Here is a 24996-nt window from a genome sequence, read left to right on the forward strand (position 1 = left end):
CTCTCTCATTCTCAGCCTTGTGGAAGGAAGTGCCACCTGGGAGCACAGGGCTTGGCTGGTGAGTGCTGACAATGGCACTTTCAGGGGTACCTGCATATTTTTTTACAGAGAGAATGAAAAGCAGGAAAACCTGTATGCACTTGCCCCTTCCTAGCCCAGCCCATCAGTCTGGGCTATTTCTCCCATCTCCATTTCCAGCTGATAGTAAAGCCTCCCTCTCTCTCTGCCCTGTGTTGGTCAGGGTTATGTCTCCATCCTTACAAGTAATTTTTGTGTGGGAATAACTGTGAGGAGGAAGGACTGTTTGCACTGCAGGACCAATGGGTGTTTGGCAGGGCTGACACCCATCCCACCTTCCTCCACAGTGTGGAGGAGCAGCTGTCAGATCCACTGAGAGCTTCTCTCTGCTCTGTACAGACTATTAATTCTTATAATCATCTCTTTTTTTGAGTGGTGAATATTCAGCTGTTGATTTAGCCTTTTGAATTCGCATAGTCAAAAACTTCCCTGGGTAGATGTGGTATGAAACTGCTCTGCAACGATAGTGATAGCAAAGCTGCAGAGGGGAAATGAGGTGATTAATTTTATTTCCAGGCTTGCCAGTGGCTCTGTTATCCTGGGATGCCATCTCTCTCTCCATGGCTGTTTCCTCAGGTGTAAAATGGAGCCATTACTCACCTGCTCTCCTCATGCTGAGTTTTGCACCCTTGCAAGTTGAAGCAGGCTCTCATTTGCTCCTGCTGGTTGTGTGCACTGGCAGCCAGCACCAGAACCTGCCTGTGGCAGCTGATGAGACCTGAGTGACCTGCATTAATTAGCATATGGCAGTTTGGGAAGGCAATAAACTGCCTGCTCTCATCATGCCAGTTTGCTGCTATCACGTCCAAAACTTGCACAGATTTAGTGTCTGCCTCTCCCCAGCTCTGTGTATTGCCTGTGCTGAGTGGGTCCAGCCTGCTGTCCTGGCCCTGACCCAGCCATGAGCTGGGCAGCTGTGGGTGTTGAGGTGACAGCATCTCAGCACTGGGCTGAGACAGCTGTATTTGCTGTGTTTGTGGCACAGGGGGATGCTCTTGTCTGGACTGGAGTGTGTGCAGTGAGGGGACAGACGGTCCTCTGCCTTCATCCTTGGTCATCATTAAGGAGCTAATTGGTGTGGTTCTCTTTTCTTCTGAAAAGATTTGATCCAAGATGGCACAAGTGTTAATGCATAGAGATAACAGGTTGGAGGATAATGAACTCTCACTTTTGCTTGGAGCAAAGATTAATATTGTGTATAAACTGCAACCACTCTGCTAATTGCTCTGTGTGACACCATGAACTGCAGCTTCTTCCCACAGCAGTTACCTCTTCATCAGAGGCTTGCCTTTACTTCAATTTTGGTGTTTCAGGGAGAGGAGTTGGTTGTTTTTTAAAGTTTGAGATGCACATGTACACAGGAGTGAGTAGAGTTACAAGTAGATAAAACTATTGTCACAGGTATTGTGCCCAGTGATGGGGGCAGGTCACAAAGTAGGATTTTGCATTTGTGTCTACTCTTCTTTCTTGAGAGATTCTCATTATCTAATACTTGTTAGAGCAAATCACTGCTGATGTGCTGGCGCTGTCAGGTAGTATAAACTCAGCGTGTGCATGATGCTGGGCTGAAGCTCCATGTTCCAAAATCTCTGGGCTGATGTCTGCAGGCATGTGCATCCTCCACCAAATGGCAGACATATGAGGACACATGCTTTTAAAAAATATTTTTATTTCAGTTCATAAATTAGGCAGTTAAGGCAAAGTGGGGAGTTAGTGTGGGGAGAGCACAAATAATCTTGTGCTGTAAATTAGGAATCCTTATCATAGAAATCTGAAGCGATCTGTTAGCAAAAGTGTATAGCAAAACGTGCAAATAGTGGTTTTTGCCTCTGGTGGAATACCAGAGCTCCTGTCACAAGTATACTTGATGTTCCAGACCCTACAAAAATTATTTTGTCCCAGTTACTGGGTGGTCAGTAACCTGATGAATGGTGCATCCACCTGAAGTGCTCTGGGCACTTGGTGCATTTAAATGCATTTGGGTGCTAATCCTGCAGACACCCACGGGGTCACTGTGCTGTTTTTACCCCAAAAAGGATTGCTCCAGTGCAGGTGTTCACTCATCAGTGCCTTGCCTGGGGCTGGAGCTGGCTCCACATGGCCCCACACATGGATCCAGGATCTGTGGCTCTCCAGGATGTCACCACCCAGAGCTCCATTGGCCACCACCATCCCACTTGCCAGCCAGCAAAGACTCTCTGCAGCTGAAGTGGTTCAAATCACTGGTTGTGCTCATGAGTCAAGTGATAAACAAGGAAATTTGAATTAAATAATTTGAACTTTTCCTAAGTGGGAGCTCATTCCCGTTGATTAGGAAGAGTGATACAAAACACATGGCTTGCAGCTAGTCACACACTTGTAAAATTTGGCATGGTTGTATATTAACCAGAAAGTGATACTGTATCTCACACAGCTGTGGAGCACTTAGTTAGCTCGAGAATCTTGGGGTTTGCTTTTTAAATTCTTCAGAAAAGGTTAATGACATTAAGGGGGAGTGGTTGCTTTTTACTTGAGATTTGGCTGATATGAAGCAAGGACAGAAATTAAAGGTCGACAAAAATGTGTAAAGCCATGACTTGAATATTCCAATTCTATTTATAAAACATGCTTGCCATATTTAATAATTAAAAAAGCATTTTCTGCCTTAAATTTCATTACCAAATGAAGAATAATTAGGTGTGATTTTCTACTTTTCGTGTTTGACTTCTCAAGCAGCTTTACTCCGAGCAGTGGATGTTACTGTCAAATTGATTTTTAAACAGCTGGGGTTTTTAAAGAGTATTTAATCAATCATTAACGACTTTGGTTAAAATTCATGAGATTTTAAACATTCATAAATTCTCTTTGCCTTCATGTTTGGGTCCAAGCCTGGCTGGCAGTGCTGCTCCTGCCTCCCTGGGCAAACTGGCAGCCTCACAGAAGGACCAACTCACAGGGCTAAAACCATGCAGGATGTGCTAAAGGAGTGTCAAGTTTGCACTGCTGTTGTTTCATCATAAAAGCTGATCAGTCCCTGATAAAATGGAAAGGAAGAGATCCCTGGGAAATGAAGTCATTCCTCTATGAGTAAAGTGCTTTCTTGAAAGTCAAAAGTTGTGAGGCAGTAACACAGAATAAGAGTTCTCAGTTTGAAGCTCTGTGGGGCCATGGTAAAATGTTTTAAAAGTTTCTAATACAGCGTTTCACTTGAAAATGGAGTGCCACAGTTTTATAGCTGCCTGTGTGTGCTTCAGTGGCCAGAGGAGTCTGGGATGCAGTGCACACCTTTCCCCCCTGTCAGAGCTGCAGCCCTGCAGTTTGTCAGTGCTCTTGGCTCTGCCATCCCACTGAGCTGTGTGGGACAGGGGTGGCACCAGCTCCCAGTGCCAGGGCTGAATCCTGGGCTCTGTCAGGGGTTTGGGCTGCTTGGGGCAAGAGCTGAGCACACAACTGCAGCAGGGTAGACACAGCCACAGAAATGCATCTTCTTAGTTATTACAAGGCAACGCTGGGAAATCCAAGATATTATGTGCTGGGGGTGCTTCCTCTTCTTCAGGGAGTCAGAAATTACTCCAGGGGCTTTGCTGACCTGTGGCCACCTACAGCAGAAAGGCCAGAGGCATGTGGAGTGTCCAGCTGGCCCTTCCAAATCTGAGTCCCAAGTAAAGGTCAACAGATCAGCTACCCCAAATGATTTAAAATGTTTAAGTTTACACATTGCGTTTTCTTGCTTTTAATCATTTATCAACTAGCACACTATGAGACAGACAAAATGCAAGTGGGGTTTTTGTTGTTGATAATAACCTTACGGATTAGAAATGGAGGCTTTTGCCTTTACTTCTTAAAAAAAGCCCCACATGAATGTATAGATGGCTATTTGCAGCCCTGAGCTTCACCATCCAGTGATTTATCCATCAGGATGGATGTATACAGCTCCTGTTTCAGCAGCAGCAGCTTCAAGACTCCTGAACAAATGGAGATAGATAGTTGTGGGGTCTTTTCCTTCCTTCTACTTTTATTATCTCCAGATTTACTTTATATGCTTGCTGCTCCTGCTGCAGAGCAGCCAGGCACAGTTCTAGCAGTGCTTCCTGGTGTAGTTAAGATGACGTAAAGAGTCGTTTGTGGAGTAGGTTTGCACAGAGGAAACTTCCTAAAATTTAGACTGCAGTATTTAGGTCATATTACCATACTTTCAGTGGAGTCAACTAAAAATATAGAACTATGAAAAAGGCAAAATAAATTTCAAAATTATTCTTCACTCAGGGAATGTATGCTTTTTAAAAGAGGAAACAGCTTGGAGGAAACTTCCCCTCCCTGAGTTTGTTGTTGCAGACAAACTCCATGACCTTTGTAGGAGTTACACTGCTAATCCTGTGGAATGGATAGTGGAAGTATTTTAAAATGTTAAGGAAACCTGCCCCTTCTTTCCTGCCAGCTGAGGATGGCATCAGTATTGGCCTGTGAAATGAGAGCTGGGTTCAGCAAGTTACTGATAAGGAAGAACTGAAGCAAATGCTACTCTTTGACAGCTGTAATATGACAGTCCCATTGTCACTTCAGTTTATTTTAAATAAGTATTTTACATGGTTCAGCACAGCTGTCCATCCAGAAACCTGCATGGCAGCCCCTGGAAAAATGTAGAATTTTGCATAAGTCTTGCAAGGAGAAAGCCACTGTTTCATTTTCTCCCTCCTGAGGCCTTGCTGGGCTTTGAAAGTTCATTCCATCTTTCCAGAGCTAATTGTACTCTTAAATCACTTCATCTGTTTGATGTTTGCAAATTTACTCCCCTCAATTTTAGTTTAAATTTCCAGGTGGTAACTCTATTGTAGTACCACTGGTTTTGAATCCTGTCATGATTCTGTCAAGCTTATTCATGATGCAATATTTTGTATGGGACAAGAATATACTGAGTGGTACACTTAATATAAAATATTATATAGTGTAGCTTTTAAGAACCAAAAGCATAAAAATGCATATAAAAACTCAGAGCTTGATTTGCAGTTCGCTTCTACTTCTAAACTTAGATTAAAGGTATAGTTGGTGGTGAATTTAGTTTTATGGCATTTAAGAAAGCCTTAATTCTGATCTTTAACCTAGATGACTTTGTATGTATCACATGTGGTTTTGGTCCTGCATCTTCTCTGCTTTTCTGTGTGATTTGCACTTTCACATGCTGAAAGTAAAATGAAACCCTTCCACTGTGTGCACAGTCTTCTTGAGGAGAAAAAGCCTCCAAGGAAAGCTGGAATTTTGGAGCAGAGTGTCAGGGGTGCTGCATCATCCACTGAGAGCTGAACAGAAAGGCAATATCTGCATCAACACCGGGGCTTGGTTGGGTTTCCTTTCCCCCTCACTTCCCAGGATGATTGACTGGTTGGCATGTAATGAAATTTTCATGCACATCCACAGAACAGTGGGATTCTGAGGAGAGAGATTAATATTTCAGTAATTACACCACGCCTGTGTGTCACTGGAGTCCTTGGGGCACCACAGAGGAGCCCTGGCTGTGGGCAGCAGCTCACAGGAATGTCAGCAGGAGGAAAGCCAACCGTGGGGGGCTTGTTGCTTTTGGCAAAATTTGTGGATGGGGAAGGAAAGAAAGAAAGAATGCATGTGAATGTCCTTCCCTGGAAATAAATACTTTGAGGAAAAGATGGGTATTGAGTTAGTATAATATGGGGAGAAAAAAGCAGTTGTTTTTTGGGCTGTGGCTGTAACTTTAGGGTGCTGAATGTCACTTAGTGATGCCAGGGAAAGGCACCCAAGGCTGGAGTGTGGCTGGCAGTGTCCCTGCTCTGTCTTTCGGGGGATTGCCAAAGGACAATGCTCTGTGCTTGGTGTGCAGTGCACACACTGTGCTTTCAATGTGCCTGGCCAAGGCTGGGCTGCTGGGACATTTCACCTTCTGCAGACTCATGCATCCATTTCTCCTGTCCCTCCCTATTCCAGAGAACAGCCCATCTTCACCACCAGAGCCCATGTCTTCCAAATTGACCCCAGCACGAAGAAGAACTGGGTTCCCGCAAGCAAGCAGGCTGTAACTGTTTCCTACTTCTATGACAGCACGAGAAACAGCTATCGGATTATCAGTGTGGATGGAGCCAAGGTAGGAGGCTGGAGGTACCTGGTGTGTTCTGTGTGGAGAGGTGTGGGACTGGCAGCCCTGGCTGAACACAGACACAGAGAGGCTGCATTAAATATGGTATAGATACTCCATTTTCTATGGAATCCGTTATGGAGGTTTGTAGTGATAATTGGAAAAACACAGGGCGCTCTAAAAGTGATTTTGCCTGGCTTAGCTGATTGTATCTCTGACGAATTTAACTTCATGATCAATGAGCCAAGAAGTTTAAGTGTCCAAATTGAGTCAGTAGCATGGTATCTGAAACAGCCACCTATATTAGGGTAGATAAGGCTGAGGCCTTTTTGGTGATAAAAATGTTCTTTCTAAAAGGAACGAGGAGACAGATACACGCAGACTATAGCTTTTAATGTAAATGCCAACTGCATATTCGCTTTTGCCTGGCTGAACTATTTACAGTTTAGTACTTAATTTTCTTCAGCTTTCGCGCTGGAGTTCATCAGCCTTAGGTGACAACTTAGGCGTGAAGGCTCTTCCCCCAACCTTTTTTCTTAATTTGTTTTGCATTACCAGCGAGTGTGCTGAAGGATTTGCTGTAAGAATCCAAATCAGTCAGATTGAATAGGTTGCTTAGACAACTGTTTTTACTACAAACTACATTTATCCCTCTGATTAGTCCCTCCAAAGTCACTTGATGGGTGACCACTTTCTCCTAGCAGACCTCAGTCAGAGGTAGAAATGAAAACATTTTGCTCATGTAAAAAAATCATCAGTCATTTCTGTCAAAGCACAAACCACAGGGTAACAAGATGAGTTTACAGCCTGTTTATCTGTGTTCCTGTTTGGATAAGGATGTTAAAATATCACTGTTCTGGGAGATCGAGATCACAGAAATCATCCCTTAATAAAGCTTTTCTATTTGTCATGCCTATTTCACATACTTGTTTTTCCAAGCATCTCCTGTGCTATATTTGGTTATATATTGGCTTATAAATCAGCCATCCTGCCTGCTTTAATTGATGGTAATGTTTCATTGACACCAGTGCAGCATTAATACATCCCCATCAGGACGCTGTTTGTGCTGCTGCCTTCCCATTCCCAGGAATGTCACAGTTTGCAGGCAGCACACTCAGCCCCTGGGATGGGCTGGGGGAAGCTGAGCCCCCAGATTTGCTTCACCCCAGGGATGCTGAGGCTGAGGCTGGTGCCTTTACAAACCCAGGCAAGTGCGACTTCCGAGCCAAAACTGCTGCACTCCCAGCAGTGGGTGGCTTGATTTGTGGGTGTGCATGCATGCATTAAAGCCAATTAATGAAAACAAAGTAATTACTGCATGTGGCAGGGGAAGCAGCAGGGGCAGCGTATGGCCACAGCTGGAGGTCCTGCCCAGGACTGCAAAGTGTGCACGGAGAGCAAGCTGGGCAGCCAAGCTTTGCTTTGTCACCTGCTCAAAAGACACTCGGAAGGAACATTTCCCCCCATCCCCTATTTTAACATGTCCCAGAAGGTGAGCTTGCCATGATTAGAATTCTCCCCTGGGGCTTCCCAAGCAAGAATCAATTGCTGGCCACATAAATTATTCCTCTTGTGTTGAATCTTTGCTGATTAAGGAACAGGTCAAGAATAGATGCTGCCTTTGTGCTCACCTATGGAGAGTCCCGTGACCCTGCCTTGTCCATTTTAAGAGCCCTAATTTGGAAAAAAACCTGGTGTTTATGGCAAAATAAGTTAAAAGTTGCATTTTTCCCTTCAAACAACTATTGTTTAGTGTTTTGACCTACTTTTCCAGGCAAAAATGAAACTGGGTAGAACTGTAAGGAGGAATATAGACAGCTTCAGATGATGCTGTCCTGCTTTCTGTACATCTCATTAGAATAAAGGCTTCCATGTGGTGGCAAATACCAGATGGATTAATGTGACAGCATCACTGTGGGCATAAGTTATGTCTGTTTTAAGGACAAAAAAGCTGAAGCTCAAGTAAATGAAAGGACTTGGCCCTAGAAGGAAGGCAGTGACGAAGGACATGTATCTCTTATAACTCTCCATCCTTGTCTGTACTGCAAAGGGGCTGTTCTAACAGCTTATTTCAGACAGGCATATATGATGCACATTGGTTTGCAGAGAAATCTCAGTTAAATCCAATTTGTATGCAGATGTTGTCTTAATTTGGGGGGTTTTTTTACCTTATATTGACTTACACAGTAACAGTAAAAACATCTTACAGTGATCACAAATATGGGGTACTTCACTTATATATTGGCCATCACCTGGTTGCATAAGCTTGATTTTACTTGTGGCATTCAGCACATCACCCTGGGCAGGCTTGAATTGCCATGGTGTGGAGGAGCCTGGAGCTGCTGGAGCCCTTGAGCACTGCTGTGGCACTGAGCAGGGGCAGGCTGGGGAATGTCACCCTGATGAGCCCTTTCCCTCTGATGCAGCACTGACCTGATGGGCTGTGATTCTCACAGGAGAGGCTTCCTCAGGCAGCTGCTGCTGTCCTCAAAGGTCTGAACCCTTCACAGACCCCATCCTTCCATCCCTCCCTCTCTTCTCCCAGCAGGTGCAGCCTGTCCCTGTCCCCTCCTTGTCCCTTGTCCCTGTACACCCAGGCTGCAGGGGGATGAGTGGCAATGCTGCAGGGCAGAGGGGAGCAGCAGGATTTAGCAATTGGCTAAGGTGAGGATTAAGGGAACTGCTGAGCCTGTGTGTTTAAAGGTGTAAATATTGGTAACTGTCTGTGAGCCTGGCTGCAGATTTGCTGCTTGGCTCTGCTGCCCAGTTCAGTGCAACACTACCTTTGCCTTACCCCTTGGGGAAGGCTGGGAGAGTCTGGGTGCTACACGTGGAGGTAGTGAGAAAAATGGAATAGAAAGAGAGTAGGGTAAAGATAGGAAGCAGAGTGAAGTCTAGGGAGCTTAACTCTTCCCTTGCAGAGAGGTGTGCAGGAGTCTTATGCTGAAAACAAGGAGTCTGTTATGCAGGCCAGCCAGGAGAGAGCACATGCCTGCAGGTGCCAGGTTTCTTCCAAATCCTCCCATCCCAATGACAAATAAAGCCATTAAAATGCCTAGGGAATCAAGCACTGCAGAGAGGAGACCCTAGATTCAAAACAGCTTGTACCACTTTAATTCCTCGTGTTTGCAAAGCTGAAGACAACAGCTCTTCTAATTCCTGCGTCTTTCACAGATAAACAGGTGCTGTGGACAGGAGCTTACAATTTATAGCAAAAGATTTCACAGATACCATATGAGAATGCACTGGATGATCTTAACCCAGATACCATAACCAAACAAGGGAATACATTAGTGTATCTTTTAATTACATTATAATTGACTTGTATGTTGTCGAGCAAGTAATTTCATCATGATGTTTTAAGAAGTTTCTAGCCAGAGGCTAAACTGCAGCATAATGAATGCTGGAGGAAATGATACAGTAAAATGCAAGGGCACACACTGGTTCAGAGTTAATGAGGCAGCCAAGAGACTTCACCGTGTGAAAGTGCCTGGTGGTGTGGACAAAAGTCAGCCCTGTTGAAAAGAGACAAAATATGGTGATGATGCAGGGAGAACGTGAAGTTTTAAGTGTCCAATTGCTGTGCAGTGTGTGGGGAAAGCCATTCACGGGGCTCCTCATTAAAACTGGCCTGCCTTTTGGAGGCAAAAAGAAAGTTTGACAGTATGAAAATTATGCAGGCCAATTGCCTCTGTCATCCTCAGGAATAATGCATGCTAGTACCCTGGTTGGTGGGTTTATTTATTTTTTATAATGCATGTTATCCAAACAGTATAGAGAAGAGGGAAAGGAATTTGAGATGGAAATGTAATATCTCAGAAACAAGTCTCTGCCCTCTTTTCAGATGTTCATGTTGTATTTCTACAAAACTTGTGATTGCAACAACATCATTTTTGAGAAATGAGTTGTTAATAGGGAACATAAAGCTAGCTTAAAAATTAATAGCCAGCAATAAAGTGCATAGTGAGACATACTGAGTTGGCAGCAGCGAAGAGAAGTGACGCAGCAAGAGTCATTGCAGATGCCAGTCCCAAGTTGTCTCTGAGAGATGCTTAAACGGATGACTAGAAAAGATTAAAATCAGGATTTAAAAGATGACTACTTTGCAAGAGTAATTGTGGTAAATACATGATACAGAAATAAAGATTATGTTTCTGAGAAAAAAAAAAAAACCAGTCGGCTGACACTCATTCCCAGTTACTAGTTCATTTAAGAGTTTATTACCTGATAATTACCTTGAACATTGGAGATCACCAGCTAAGTTGGGCATAAGTATGTGAAAGTATTGAAGAGGGAACCAGAAAAATTGCTTGCTGGGAAAGCAAAATCAGTTTCAGGGTCTGTTTCTGAAGTAAATTGCCGTTAGTAATAATAAGAATATGGGCCAAATTTTGCCGTTTAGAATTCACATAATGTTGCCCAAAGTGAATACAGTACATTATATGGTGTGATGGAGCTGTTTGATCAAGTGGCATCCATGCAGGGGACAGTGTGATTTACAGAGGACAATGCAGCTGGCAGGGACAGAGCCCCAGCAGCCTGTGGCAGCAGATATTTAGGGAGGTAAGAAGGGGTGATATGTAAATCTGCTAATATTTGATGTATTCCTGGCTTTCTCCATTCCTGTTCCTCTCCTAATTGCTGCCTCATTTAATAGCTGCCCACCTCGTTATGACCACGCTTTTGTTGTCACCACTGAGGCAGGTGTCCTCAGCACACAAAGAGGAAATTGAGTTCTTCCAGTGATGCTTTCAGAGGCTCAAAACAGATCTTTTTCTTTGCCCATGGAAAAGGAATTATTTTAAGGCATTGTTGTTAAAAATATCCTGGAGTATTTTGCCAAAAGGTGACTCTTAGATTTGAGAATCTTTCCTTTCAAAGGAAAACAATTGCAGGGTATGGTAGCACAGATGAAATTCCTTCATCTGGCTAGATATTTTCATTATATTTTTTCTTCCATTGACGTAAATTCAGCCATTAAACCAATAGCAACTCTTTCTCAGGAATAAACCTACCAAGTAATTTATATATTACAAAAATTTTGGCACTGAATTATAAAAGGCTTCTGGCAGTGTGTACCTCACCAGGGGTCTGCGTTGGTGTGGCAGCATTTAACTCTGCCTCTAGGACCTCATGGGTGTGATTTGTGATGATGTGTGGCAGCAACAATCAAAACATTGGCTTCTCACTTGGCATTCAGAGTGTCAGTGTGTGTTCACCACACCCCACACCCCATGAATTAGGAGCAGTGATGCAGAGTGTTTTATTTTTTTAAATGCCTACCTTTTATTAAATACCTGCGTTTTTTAACTACCTAATTTTTTGGGTTTAGTAGTTTTGTGGTGAAACTACAGAGGATGTTTTTACAGCCTTGGGTAGCCAAAGATAAATAGATGTAAAAGTATGTGAAAAGTGACCTTACAAAGTGGTGTGCTGGCTTTTCTTTTAATGTGTATAGATAAATCCTGAATTAAATGCTCTGATTTTGAAAGGTGTGGGTGAGGGTATTTGTGTGTTTTGTCAAAGGGACAGAGATTCTTTGATTTCTAGTTTTGCCTGCCCTAGTTTTATTTATGGCCCTTGCTTGTCAGGAGTGTGCTGTGTCCCAGAGTGAGGTGCTGCTGGTCCCAGCCAGCTGCCCTTTGCCTGCTCAAATGCCAAGAATCTCCACTCCTCACCCTGAAGATTATTTTGCTGACTGCAGCACTGGCAGGACTGTGATTTCCAGAGAGTCCCGGCTAGTAAAAGCTGATTAAATTGAAATATTTTTTATTCCATCTTCTCAAAGCTTTTTTTTCACCAGTGGGCAACTGAGACAGATATTTCTTTTTTTTCTAAAATTTCTTCTGCCGTGCTGTTTTTGCTCTCCATGCAGTTTCCTCCAGGCTGGGTGGGAAATCTCTTTTTTTCTGGTGGTCCCAGAAAGTGTACCAGCCATAAAATTTGGAGGGGGGAGGAGTATGAGCTCAGTATTACTTAAATATCTGACACTGAGAACCAACATGGAAAGGACCTTTCATCTAAAGGCAGCATGTGACACTCTGATGACCTTTCCTCAAAAGGCAATGTGTGACACCATGCCCAGAAGACACATCCAGCTTAAGGGTGACACTGAATTAGGGTAAACCAGTGCAAAGGAGCCCAGGTTCTGACCTCTGAGGGTCTGATTTCACTGATCCAGTATTTCTGCCTTCTTGTCCATAGCTGTCCACAAAAGAAACCTTTGTATGTTATGAAAGAAGATTTCCAGTACTGGTCTGGCTGATTACTGTAATATAGAAATTAAAGCATATTTGATGGGCTTCATTCCCTCTTTATCATAGTATGTTAAGTATTCCATGAATTACTGGGGCTAATTTCAACATGACTGTTAGCACTGCAGATGATACCAGAGTCAACAAATGGAACTAATTAATGCCCCATATAAAAATTGTGCTATGTCTTTTGGAACACAAAATATGGTATAAAATATAATTTTAATGCATAGTCCTGTCTTCCAGCATGCATAGTCTGTGTGCATGTTACAATAAACATCTCATTGCTTTTATGCTACTGAGATGACTATTAAGTAAAAACATTAGTTGTGGGTTTATGATTTCCTATATGCATTATGTAATCACAGAATCATAAAATATCCTGTGTTAGAAAGGACCCACAAGGCTCATTGGTTTCAACTCTTGGCTCTGCACAGGACCACCCCAAATAGAGAACAGAATATATAATAATGGAATAGATAAATACTGTTGAGCAGAACAGCTACAGTAGTATCAGTGTGTATATGCTGTTAATCCGTACTAAAGCCTTTGAAATAATTTGGTGTCATTTCATCAGTCTCATCAGATGAGTTTTGGACTTTTCCTGGTTCAGATGTCCCAGCTGGAGAATGATGCTCATCTGCTGGAGACATGTTCTAAACCAGTAGTGCTAAACAAAAGGCTTTATAAAAGATGCTGGAGGAGTCTCAAGCTGCTTTTTGTGGTGCCTTTTGGTCTTGTTGTTGCTTTAACTGATGAAACTGGATTGAACTGCTCCCTGAGATGCAGCTGCTCCTTTTGTGGAGTTCTCCTTCATTTTGCACGATATCAGATTGAGAGCAGAACATCTGTCCTGGCCTGAGTCAAAGCCCACCAGCACAACCTAAGCTGAAACCTGTCTTTCACTCAGACAGTGAAACAATTTACAGAAAATATTAATATTTTTAAGAGCTATTTTCTGATTTCATTTAAAAGTGCTAGAGTTGTTGTGATGCAACTTCCAGGCTGGAGGGTCTGCATGGGGTGCAGGGTCAGGCTGTCAAAGGTGCAGGGTGTGCCCCAAGTGTGATGCTCCAGAGGGATCCTGTGGAGGATCAAAGAGAAATGTGAATGGTGAGGTTGGGGGAAGCTGAAGCAGGGCACACTCAAACAGAAAAGGAAATGGACATTTTTACACCAGGATCAGTAGCTGGGGTGAGCACACTGAGGTGTGTGCTGGATCTTTCTACTCCATAGACCAGGACTTCATATTCCTCTCAAAGACATCTTTGAAATAAGAGTGAATCAAATAAAGGAAACCAGCAGTCTCTGATGATCTTAAAATATTTGTGGTATCTGTGCTAGGGGTGTAGTAGGCTTGATTAAAGCTGCTTGAGTTTTGGTTTCTCTAAATGTTCAAATATCCTGAGAACATTTTCTTTGGAATTTGGTGAGTGAGAAACACAGCATAAAGGAGAAGCAGAGCTGTCAGCCAAGGATGAGACTAGTCTCTTGCATCATCCTTTATTTGCTTAAGGTGATATCAGGTATTCAGGAATTCAGGCTGAGGGGAGGGAGGTGCAGGATTTAATAATTGGGAGAATAGTACATTGCCTGGAGTTGTGTCTGCAGGAGAATTGTCAACAGTTGAGACAGGTTTAGATAGGTAGAGCTGGTTATGTGGGGTGCACTTGTGTGAACAGGTCTTTGAGTATTCAGAGGATGAAAAAAAATGGTTGGGGCTTAGCTGCAATAGGAATTTCAGGACTGCTAATACTGGTAGAGATGAGCCAAGAATAGGAGGAAAAGTTAAAAATGTTTGCCCAAAAAAAGACCTAGGACTCCAGGTGAAAAAGAGAGCTTGTCAAAAGCTGAGAAAGGTAGCAAAGTAAATGCCAGGAAATTTGGTGGGTCACTTGAGATTGAATCAACCAGAAATCATGATCATCTGCTGAGGTTGTGTTCTGGTGTAGAAAAAAATTCGAAGTCTAGAGCTGTAGAACTCATGTCACTTAAATGTTTCTGTATTAATCTCTTTCCAAGTTATTAACTTTGAAATGTGAAAAATCCTCTGTTCATTTCCTGGATTATTTCTGGAAGTAAATCCTTCAGAAGCTGGTTAGTGAGCTTAGGAGACAACATACCAGAGTGCTGTCAACAGCTGTATCCTTGACAGAAGAGCAGCAGCACATCTGCCACTGTTTGTTCCTATCTGGCTCATTTTTCTGCTTGTATGTGTGTTTTGTGTGTGTGTCACTGGCTCTGGAAAGACCACACACAGCTGAATCCAGGAGATTGCAAAAACCTTTCCAGAAATGCAATTTGTTACTCACTAAAAAGAAAAGATAAAAATCCACGCTAAGGATTTCTTCCTGCACTACTTACCAGCAAGTGAGGAAACTTTGGTCTGGATAGATTTTTCCTTTTTAAAACCCCTCAGTAAAAGTACTCAGAAGAGCTCTGTCAAAACAAGTGTTTCAGTAACTGTCCCACACAGAGTGGTTTCTGATCACCAGATTGAGAGTGATTCAGGAGCACCTGAATGTGCCAGAGAGGTTAATGAAACCATGTGGTGTCATTGTAAAGAAACCTGGACATCCTGTTGCCTCCAAAAAATAATGTACCTGTCCTTCATGGCCACTGCTCATGCCAAGGGACACTTTCTCCAGATCTTGTAGAGGATCTAAGCCTTTCTGTTGCTGACCACTCCCAGGGTGTGTAGGTTATTACAGAGCAGAGGAGTCTTTAATGATGCTGCATGGTTGTGCCATTCCTGACTTTCAAAAGGGACCTTCAGGCTTTAGTGAGGCTCTTGTCACAAGATTGAAGAATGCAGAAAATTATCAGTGCTTAAATGATTAACTTAGGGATGTGGTTATACTCTATACAAAGCCTATATGCTTTTATTAAATCTCCCCAAGTGTAAATGTGGTGTGTCTTTGGGAACTTTCATAATTTTTTTCTAATTGTAGTTAAAGCAGCCTTCTCCCTCACCCCAATATTAGTCACTAGGAAAAACCAAAGAGTCTCCACTGTATTTTTCTCCCTTTCTGCGATAAGTTAGGAATCTTACATCTCATGTGAAAATAATACACAAGCATCTTGCTTTATATATTTTGTAAATTGTTGCATGAAATTCCTGGGTAACAATTTGTTCCAGGGGGTTTGAAAACCCTCGCTGTAGATCTCCTTCATGAAACAGCTGCTGGTGCTTTGAATCGTGTGGGTGGGTGGATGTGTGTGCTGTGCCTAAAAGGAAAAAAAATTCTAGTCAGATGTCAAAGCAAAAATAGGAGATTTTAGAGATTTAGACTGGGTGGAGGAGGTGGGAAGCCAACTCTGCAGAGATGTTAATTACCTTGGGAAGAAAAAGAGAGCAATGGAGTAGGTGTAGCAGGAGATTTACTTAATAGAATTCACATAATCATGAACCCACTTTTGTTGCATTTAGACAGGTTCTTAGTGAGGGCTTTACAACACAGGTATTTTATCAGAGGAAAAACAGTTATTAGGGGGGGCTATTTTTACATCCCTCTTTATGAAGGAGGACAAGAATTGTATGGCATTTTTTTGATTTGTTAGCTTTTGGGGTTAAAAACGAACTTCATAATTCATGGAAGTATCCTGGGGATGCAAGGCAATTTAGGAGAAAAAAAGCACCATGTGCAACTGTGGAAATGGCCCTTTTCCCCATAAAACAAGCAGCAGCAGCACGTGAGAGACTTTATCCCTAAAGGGAGAGTTTCCTGTCTGCAGAGGGAGCTCAGGTTGGGAGGTGAATGCCAAGGGTTGCAGCAAATCCTCTGAGGCTTGTAAGATGTCCTGGCATCTCCCTTTTTGCAGGAACCACTGTGGTTCTGCTTCACTCCCACCTCCCACAGAAATACCTGGGGTAGCTATGGGAGCTCTTGGAGCCCAGTGATGGGTGAAATAGCTGCTGTCCTGGTTAACTGTGCAGAACAGAAATTCTTGAAGAGCAGCAGCAGGCCAGGCTCGCCATGCTGCAGGGGTAAATGGAGGGTGACCAGAGCAAGGGGCTGCTGGTGGCTCCTGCCAGCTGCTGCCCACCCTGTGCTCAGCCCTGCAGCAGCAGTGCACTGGAGCAGGAGGGAGAGCAAAGGGGAGAAACCCAGAGCTCTCCTTAATGTACACTCACAGTGCTCCCAAGCTAGTTATTCCACACCCTCTGCCTGTCCCAGGGAAAGTGCCATGGACGTGTCAGGTGAGCAGATAAAGCAAAGCAGAACAAGTGCCGTTGCTATTTTCAGGTTTGTGTGTCTTTGTGCTTCCCTGGCTTTACTTAGTTTGGTGGTCTCAGCAAGGGACTCTCTTTTTCCCCTTTATTACCACTGTCTCAATTAACAGTGTGTGTGTGTGTGTGTGTGTGTGTGTGTGCACATTGGCTTTCTAGCACTGGAAGTGAGATGAGCAGTTTATCACCAGTGACATCCTCGTGAAATGATGTTACATCCTGTCTGGAAGCAGAGGTAGGAAGGATGGTAGATAGTGCAAAGGATAACAGAGAGCATGGAAATGTAGGTGGGCTAATTCCACAAAAGTGCTGCTGAATATTTAGGATGAAGGAAGAATTTCTCTGTAAATCCACCTCTGACTCCTCATCTTCACATCCTGTGTCACAAGCCCTCCTGATTCATGTCGACTTGATGAGCTGGAAGAACCTGCTGAGCCTGTGATAGCTATGGCCAGAGGATTAGCAGCTTCTTTCCTTCTTCAATGCTGTTTTTAGACTGGGGTACATCTTTACTGAAGATTAGCAGCCTGGTGGGTTGAGGAAATTAAATTTCACAAGGGCTGCAAACTGGAAGCACGTATTCAGAGGTGTGAAAATGAAATGGGGAGGTTTTAATATAGTGTTAAGGAGTAGATCCTATGGCTTGGAGCCTTAGGGCTTTTCTGGAGGTGTGGTTACTTCAGAGTAACAGGTGATGTGTATTTAAAGGGGAAATTTCAGAATAATTCCTATTCTGGCACTCTTGTCCTAGAATAAAGTGCTTTTTTCTGATTTAATTTCACACAGTTCCAAGATATATTGGCCAATACATTTATTAGCTATTTCACAGCTGTTATTTCAGTCTTCTCCTAGGTAGAGAAGCTGGTGGCAGGGCTGGCAGACTCAGCTCATCTCCCCTTTGGTGAGTGTCCCGGCAGATCCATCCTCCTCCTCCTCTCGGGGCTGTGCCAAGTGCCCTGGGCAGTGTCTGCTCTCCTCGCTGGGAGCTGAGCTCCTCTCCTCTCTGCTCTCCCCTCCGGTGAGCCTGATGGGATCGGGGTGTGCAGAGGGAGCCAAGCTGGCAACCCTCAGTGCTGCTCCAGCTGCCAGCGAGCCTGTTCTCCTTCTGTGGCTGAGACAGCACTGCAAAACGCATTTCCAGGAGCCTTTTGTATGGGATTTTCCCTTCCCACTGCTGAGGTGTGGGTGAGCAGAGTGGAGCCCTTCAAACACCCCAGATGTGCCCCGAAGAGCAGCCCAGCTGCATTGGTGGGCTCTGCTCATCTCTTAGGAGCAGCAGGAGCTGCCAATGCATTTTTCTCCTTCTACGCACTCAGGTCGTCTTGTGACCTCTTCCTGCTTGATTTATTTGGCAGTTTCTCTCCGTGGGAAGGCAGCAGCTTGGGTGTGTTTCAGCCGGTGAATGTTGAGCTCTACACCAGCCTATTTGCATTCGCTTTTATCTGATGAACGTGGCCAGTGTGCTCCTAAATGTCTGCAGTCATTTTGGGTGATGGAGCGCTACCTGGTGCTGTGAACGTACTTCTGTGTCATCTGCAGATAAAAATGTAGATCTCTCAGGTTTGATTTTCTCCCAGAGGAAGTGAAATTAGTGTGAGATCTTGTTTGGCTCATGCAGGTGTCTCAGGAATGTTTGCCATCTGATACATTTGCATGTAGGTGAGTGCAAAGGCAGGGATTTTTTTAACCACATGTAGGCAACTGAGCATGATGAATGGGTTTATTATTCTGTAAGGTGTTTATTATATTATGCTTCTCTTTGCCTTTGTCTTTAGGGAGACTTCTTTAACCACTTCAGGGATTGATTGCATTTGATTAGAGAGTAGTTTGTCTTCTGAATCCATTATCTTGTATGAAAGTCCACAAGTTTATTCCATTTTATGATGCAGCTGGAATTGCACTGTGTGTGTATTATACAAATGAGGACCAAATGCAAAGTATAGCATAAGGGCTCATTTGAATTGATGAGTGGCCTTTTCTTATGGAATTACAATACTGGATTGCAGGTAGGGATGGAAAAGAGCCTGGGGGCTCATCCTGCCTGCAGTAAAATAGTATCCTTTTCCTTCTCTCCTTCTTTTGAAATTTGAAAATTCTGGCTTATACTTTCACAAACAAAAAAAGAAAATTTTGCCAGTTCATTTGGCCTTTCCTGTTGTGGTGGTCACAAATGCTGGTGGTCACTCTCCTCCTGGTCTCATGTAGCCCAGGGTGAGCCAGCCTTGGGAGTGGGGATAAGCTGGGCTACCTGGCAGGAACCCCTGCAAGCCTCAGCTTTTATTGTTCTTTGCAATCACAGCACCCTTTCTTCCTCCCAAACACACCCAGTGTGATTGTTCCTGTGGCAGTGTGGTGTCCCTGCTCTGAAATGAGGGCCAGCTTTGTGAGGAGGTGAATTCCAGGCAGGTGGGGTGAGGATGGGCAGGAAGAGCAGGTGGATAAGTGCAAGGGACCTGCAGCATCCACCTCCTATGAACTCAAACATGGGCTCTGATTTAATCTCCTAAGCTTCTACTTAGGTTTTCACTTCTCTGTAGGAATGCAGTGTTTCTGGAGTGCCTGACTGACAGAGGAGGGTTTAAAGGGAAAGAAAGGTAGAGCCAGCTTCCAGGCAGTTTCACTAATTGCAGCTTATTATAAATTTAACAGATGAACTGTCAGTTTCTGGGAGGTGTGTGCTCACCACAGCCTTTCCTTGGATTCTGCACTGGTCATAGAAAAAAATTAACTTCTGAGGTGCTCAGCTAATGTAGTGCATTTCATTGCTCAATAAGGTGTTCCTTGGTTTGCAGTTTGCAGCTTTCATTATTCCTTTTATCACATCTGATAATATTGAACTGTGTTGTAGCAGATAACTTTAGTGTGGGTTTTTTCATGTGGTTGTATTTTCTCAATGATTATTGTAGGAGGTATGGAGGAAGTTTATTCTTCTCAGGGTCAGCTATCAGTGAGTGGAACTTTTGCTTTTCAATCAAACTGGTCATTTTGGTTTTTTTTTTCCCCCAAATGTCAAAGATGATAGGCACAGCAGGACTGAAATAATACTTTTTATGACTTGAAATGTCTGGGAATTTCATAGTTTTTAAAATAAATTCTGTAACTTGAGAAACAAAACATTTGTAAGTGGTTCATCTGTCTGATGTAAGATTTTTTAAAAATAAATATATATATATAGCACTTTCTTTAAAGTTTCTGGAAAGCACCCTGATTTTGGGGGTTTGTGGTGGCTTTTCCTCCTGTTCTTTTGACTTTCTGTATCATTCAATCCTGATATTATCATAGTCCCTTTGCACTGTCAAACCCCTACATAAAAACTCTGATTTTATTTTAATTTACATTTCTGAAATCACACTTAGATTTTATGTTGGTTGTTTCTATTGCATTACTTCACTGGAGGAGAACACAAGTGAATGATGCAAAAAGAGGGAGATAAGTTGAGTAATTTTTAAGAAAGCAAATGAAAGCTTCAGCACAGAGGTCTGAAGTCAGGGAGGGGATGGAAGCAAGTAAGGATCTTCCTCTTGTAAATTTAATTTAACACTTTTTGCTAAATGTAAATGATAGCTTAGGAAAAAACTGCTTGGAATACATACTAAATGATGTTGCCAGGATACTTCCTGATCATGTTAATTAAACTGTCCCACAGATTGGGCTTAATTACTGCATAATTTGCATTTTGGAAATGATGGTATGCATTACTAAAGAAAGCTCTTATTCTGCTAGCAGAAAGAACATTGTACATGAATTAATTTCCAGGGGAAGAAGTCACTAGACTCATATAATGAAGAATCTTCAAAATAAAGTTAAGATTTTTGATAATGAACTGACATATATCTCATTCCTTTTGGCAAGATTACATTTTGTATTTGTTCCACTAAGTTCCTTAGAGACTTCACCCACCAGCCTTCCTCTTGTTGGCTGTTTCTTTAATTACAAGAACCACTGTTACTTTCAAGGTTGCTGGTAATGAAGCAGATATTAGGTAACGTGTAAAGAGGCAAAATATCTGTTCCCAGGCCCAAATTTGATACTGTGTGTGCATTGCTGGTGATGCACTTCACCACCCTCCCAAGTTAAACTCACTGTTAAGCTATCAGCTTCTCCTTGTCTTGTTTTTTGTTGTCTGGTTTGGTTTATTTTTAACTTCCAATATGTCTCTGGCATCCTGCTTGTGGAATACTGAGGACAAATGGAAAAATGCAGAAACACCTCTCTGCCCTTCAGGTCTGAGTTCAGGTGTTGCTGGTGGATGCCCTGCTTGGACCCTCAGGCAGGTGCCTGTTGGGGCAGCAGGAGTAGCTGTATGGCTCCCTTATGCAAAAAAAAAGAGGATTTTGCATCTGCATTTCTGCCAGGGTAGTTTTGTAGCTCCTGACCCAGCTGTGGCTTTGGGTTCAGCAGCCATGTTTAACTGCAGGGCTGTGATGGGGCTTTGAAAAACAAGACAAAGCATCAGAACTCCTGCAAGAACTAAGACAAGATAAAAACTGTTTTGTTTTGGGGGGAGAAAAAAAATCTTCCGAACACAGCAATTTCCCAATTTAGCCTGCTAATTGCTTTGGATGATACCGTTGCTAGGATATGCACTTCCGATGTGACTTCCACATTTTAATTCTTTTTTTCTCTGCCTGTGGCCAGGTGATCATAAACAGCACCATCACCCCCAACATGACCTTCACTAAAACGTCGCAGAAGTTCGGGCAGTGGGCAGACAGCAGAGCCAACACCGTGTTTGGGCTGGGCTTCCCCTCTGAGCAGCAGCTGACAAAGGTAACAGGGCTCATTGGATTTCTGCAAAGGCTGCCTTACTTCTTGTTAATGCAAAATTGTGTATATCCAACCTGTGTGTTTCTGCTTCAGCAGTGCAAGTTGCTCGTCCCTGGCATCTCCCACTGTCTGTGTTGCAGGGAGTGCTGCTGGTGGCAAGGGGTGAGTAGCCAGGGAGGGCTGGTGCCAGGCTTGCCTCTGCTTCAATACCAAACCCCTCACCATGGGTTTGGTGTTAATGAAACACTTCCTGGAGCAGGGACTGGGTACGTTGGCAGGCTTGTAAAGTCTAGAGCAGCCTCTTGTTCTGAGTAAGCAGCACCTGAAAATCCTCCTCTGTCATTGGAGTAGTGGTCCTGACAAGTGCTTATCAAGCAGCTGAGGTGTTTGTTCACGTAGTGAAAAGCCCTACTTATCTAACACATACTTGACTCCTGAAGCATTGGCTGCTTGGCACTGGGCTCCATCAGTGACCTCAACACAGTGTCCTTGGGCATGGCACAGCCTCTCATGTTGCTGTGCTCTCCTGTGCTTTAATAAGGAAAGGATCAGGAGAGCAAGGTGTTTCTTGTGATGTCTAAAGCAGTGAAGGGAGAGCATTGCACCAGAAGGGACTTCCCTACAAAGCGAGTTGTTATAGGAATTTATTTTAGTAAGTCTGTCTTGCTAAGTTTTCACCATTTCTAGGGAATTGCATTTTTGCAAGTGCTTTTTAAAGGTGAAAGTTATTTTACTTTTCATGTGTTAAATTATTTTTGGACTTGGGATGCCCAGAAAGGTGCCATGGCATTAATCTGTTCTTCAGGGGTGATAAGGTCATCGTGTGCAAAACTTATTTTAAAATGTGTTGCTGGAGATGGTTGTGTTTTATGATGCTTACTCAAGTGTCCCATATGATGCTTACTCAAGTGTTCACCTCTCCATATTCTTCACTCCTGAGGCAAAGAGGTGTTCATAGCAGCTAATAAGCTGTGTGGGAATAGGGGAGGATTAAAGTGGACCTGGGGAATAATTTGTTTTGAGTAACAGATAAGCATGATCCAGTGCAACCTTTGGACACCTAATGAGAGAATTAGCACCACTGCAGGATTGTTAATGCTGGGTTCCTGAAGTTCCACCTTGCAGTATGGCATGGCCCCGTGGTGCCTCAGTGCAGGCTGGGGCTGAACATGCACCCTGTGCCACGTGGAGCAGCTGGTGCTGAGCCTGGCTCAGCAGCAGAGAGGTAAATAATGTTATAAGGCACTGGGTACACTGTGATAAGGCAGGAGGCACATTTGGATGTCCTTGCACCCCAATCAGAGAAATTTTACCATGTTCTGCAAACCTGTTCAAACACATACTGAGGAAATGTGCTGCTGGTATCAGAAAGCAGCTCGCCAGTGTTCAGAGCCAATCTGAGTAACACGTGTGGGCACTGGGGCACCAGCACCAGCTGTGTTCCTTTCCAGGTCATTTTGCACATTTGTTTGCACTGCATGATCTGCTGAAGAGCCCACTGCCCAAAATGCAACCTTCTACTTGCACAAAAAGCTTTCCAAATCAGCAGAAAGGCTTTTTTCTGGTCAGAATATTGAGAGGGAGCTTAAGGGATGTACTTCTGAAAATAGCTTGAGATGATTTTTTAAAAAAGAAAAAAACCCAAAACTCTGACAGTTATCTAGCTGGAAAATGTAAGAAAACCTGGTTTATTACCACCATGCATAGCAATGGGACAAAGATACTCCTTTATTGTCTGTGCTTCTCAGTTTAATTATTGAGCCATTAGTAAGAAAGATCAGAGTTGAGAGTGAGATTACAGCTATATAAGTGTATTGGGAATAGTAAAATCAAGTTTCATTTTATATTAATATCATTATACTCTTATAAAAGATATAAATTAAAGCTTGCCTATTTTACGGGAAATAATTGAAGTGCTTAGTCAGGAATTGGAAGGACACACTAAAACTCCACTAAACCAGAGATCAATAGCTCTGGCTTAAAATAAATATAAATAAATAAAGGTGAAAAATATCTGCTGAAAACAACAGATAATAATGAGGCAGGAGAAGAGGTTAGCACGCCTAAAAATGCCTGCATTTTGAAGTGTATTGCTTGGCCTAATAAAAGATATTGCCTCATTCTAATGCCTTTCTTCTCTTGAGATACTTAAAGCATTAATCCATACCTATAGGGAAAAGCAGTTCAAATTAAACATGAGCCATTAATGAAAACTGCATGCTGTGACCCAGTAACCTAATTACCATTCCCATTGATTGGGAGAATCCCAGGGCTCCAAGTGGATGTCCTACTCAGGGTCCTTTTCCCCTTTCACAGCACTTGCTGACCCTCCTTTCCCCTTCCTTCCCTGTGCCTCACAAAGGCATTGCTCAAACATTGCTGCAGCCAGACTGAGGCAGGAATCCCAGGAAGCTGGCAGAGGGTGTGGGAAGGCAGGGCTTCTGCTGCAGCAAAGGTAGGGCTGCATTTTGCACACCAAGAGGTGAAGGAAGATTTCTGCTGTCGCTCAGGAGGCTTTGAGGCAGCAGTGCTATGTGAGGAGCTGCAGGTAGTCAAGGGCACAGGGACAAAGCTTTGTGCAGGTGAGAAACCCAGGAAAGCCAGACTTTGCACATCATAAAGCAGCTGCCTGTGGCCCCTGGGAAGCGCTGGGCTTCATTTCTCTGCACTCTTGCACATTGTGTGTGTGCCAGACACTGCTTTGCAGGGCAGCAAGCTCAGGGCAGAGCCTGCCCCAGCACACAGCACACACTGCCATCAGAGCTGGGCACACCCTGCCTGGGACAGCAAATTACTGCCACTCTCTGGGGCAGACAGTCCTGTTGGGTGCCCATGTGCCCCGTGCTGAGGGCTCATCCCGGGAGGAGCAGGGAAAGCACATGTGTGTGTTGTGGGTCACAGCACAGCGGTGTTCCCCCGGGGCCTCACATCACCCAGCCTCCTGCAAACCGAGAGGGAGATGAAATATTTATGAGCCTGCTTTGGGTGGGAGCAGCTGTTCCAGCCGATACTGGCACAATTTGTCAGCAGGAGACATAAAATATAATGCCAGACCAGGAGCTTAAAATTTATGCGAACAAAATCATGCTTTTTAATGTATAAAATGCTAAGGAGGTCTATTTGAATATATATATATTTCTCCTGGTGACAAAATGACTGCAGATTTGAACAGCCTTTAAATAATTTGTGCAATGCACAGTAGCATCGAGTCCCCATTAAATTTCACTGGCCAAGACTCCTCAAGCAGTGCTGCAGCTGCCTGACCAAAAGGCTTCACAAGTGTTGGGAGCAGCAAATCTTCTCTGTACTGCAGCTTAGTCTCACAGCTTCCTGGGGTGTGGGAACACACATCCTATAATCCATGATGGATTATTGGGGTGGTATTCAGTTGGCATCCTACTCCAGTGGGGTTTTTTTTTGCTGATTTTGGGGAACTTTTCCAGAGGGCAAGCATGGAGATAAGGAGAGCATTATGAATTTTTTCAGTTGTTTTTGGGTCTTTAGATTTTCATTGCCCCTTGAGACCACACTTAGCAAGTTTTCCTTCACTGAACAGAAGATTATTTCACTTTTTCATTAGGAAT

At 43.5% G+C, this 24996-nt stretch overlaps 1 protein-coding gene across 4 annotated transcripts in view; it reads left to right on the forward strand.

The window, feature by feature from the left end:
* The window catches only part of HOMER2 (homer scaffold protein 2), a 52507-nt gene that overhangs the window by 16521 nt on the left and 10990 nt on the right, over positions 1-24996 (forward strand). For all 4 annotated transcript variants that reach the window (XM_085070515.1, XM_085070517.1, XM_085070516.1 and 1 more), the window contains exons 2-3: positions 6013-6169; positions 21284-21415. In XM_085070515.1, the coding sequence (XP_084926641.1) occupies positions 6013-6169; positions 21284-21415 (289 nt within the window). The remainder of the gene's footprint in view (positions 1-6012; positions 6170-21283; positions 21416-24996) is intronic.

The sequence above is a fragment of the Lichenostomus cassidix genome, chromosome 10 (assembly GCF_008360975.1).
Source record: "Lichenostomus cassidix isolate B80296 chromosome 10, HeHo_3.0, whole genome shotgun sequence".
NCBI classification, from domain to species: Eukaryota; Metazoa; Chordata; class Aves; order Passeriformes; family Meliphagidae; genus Lichenostomus; species Lichenostomus cassidix.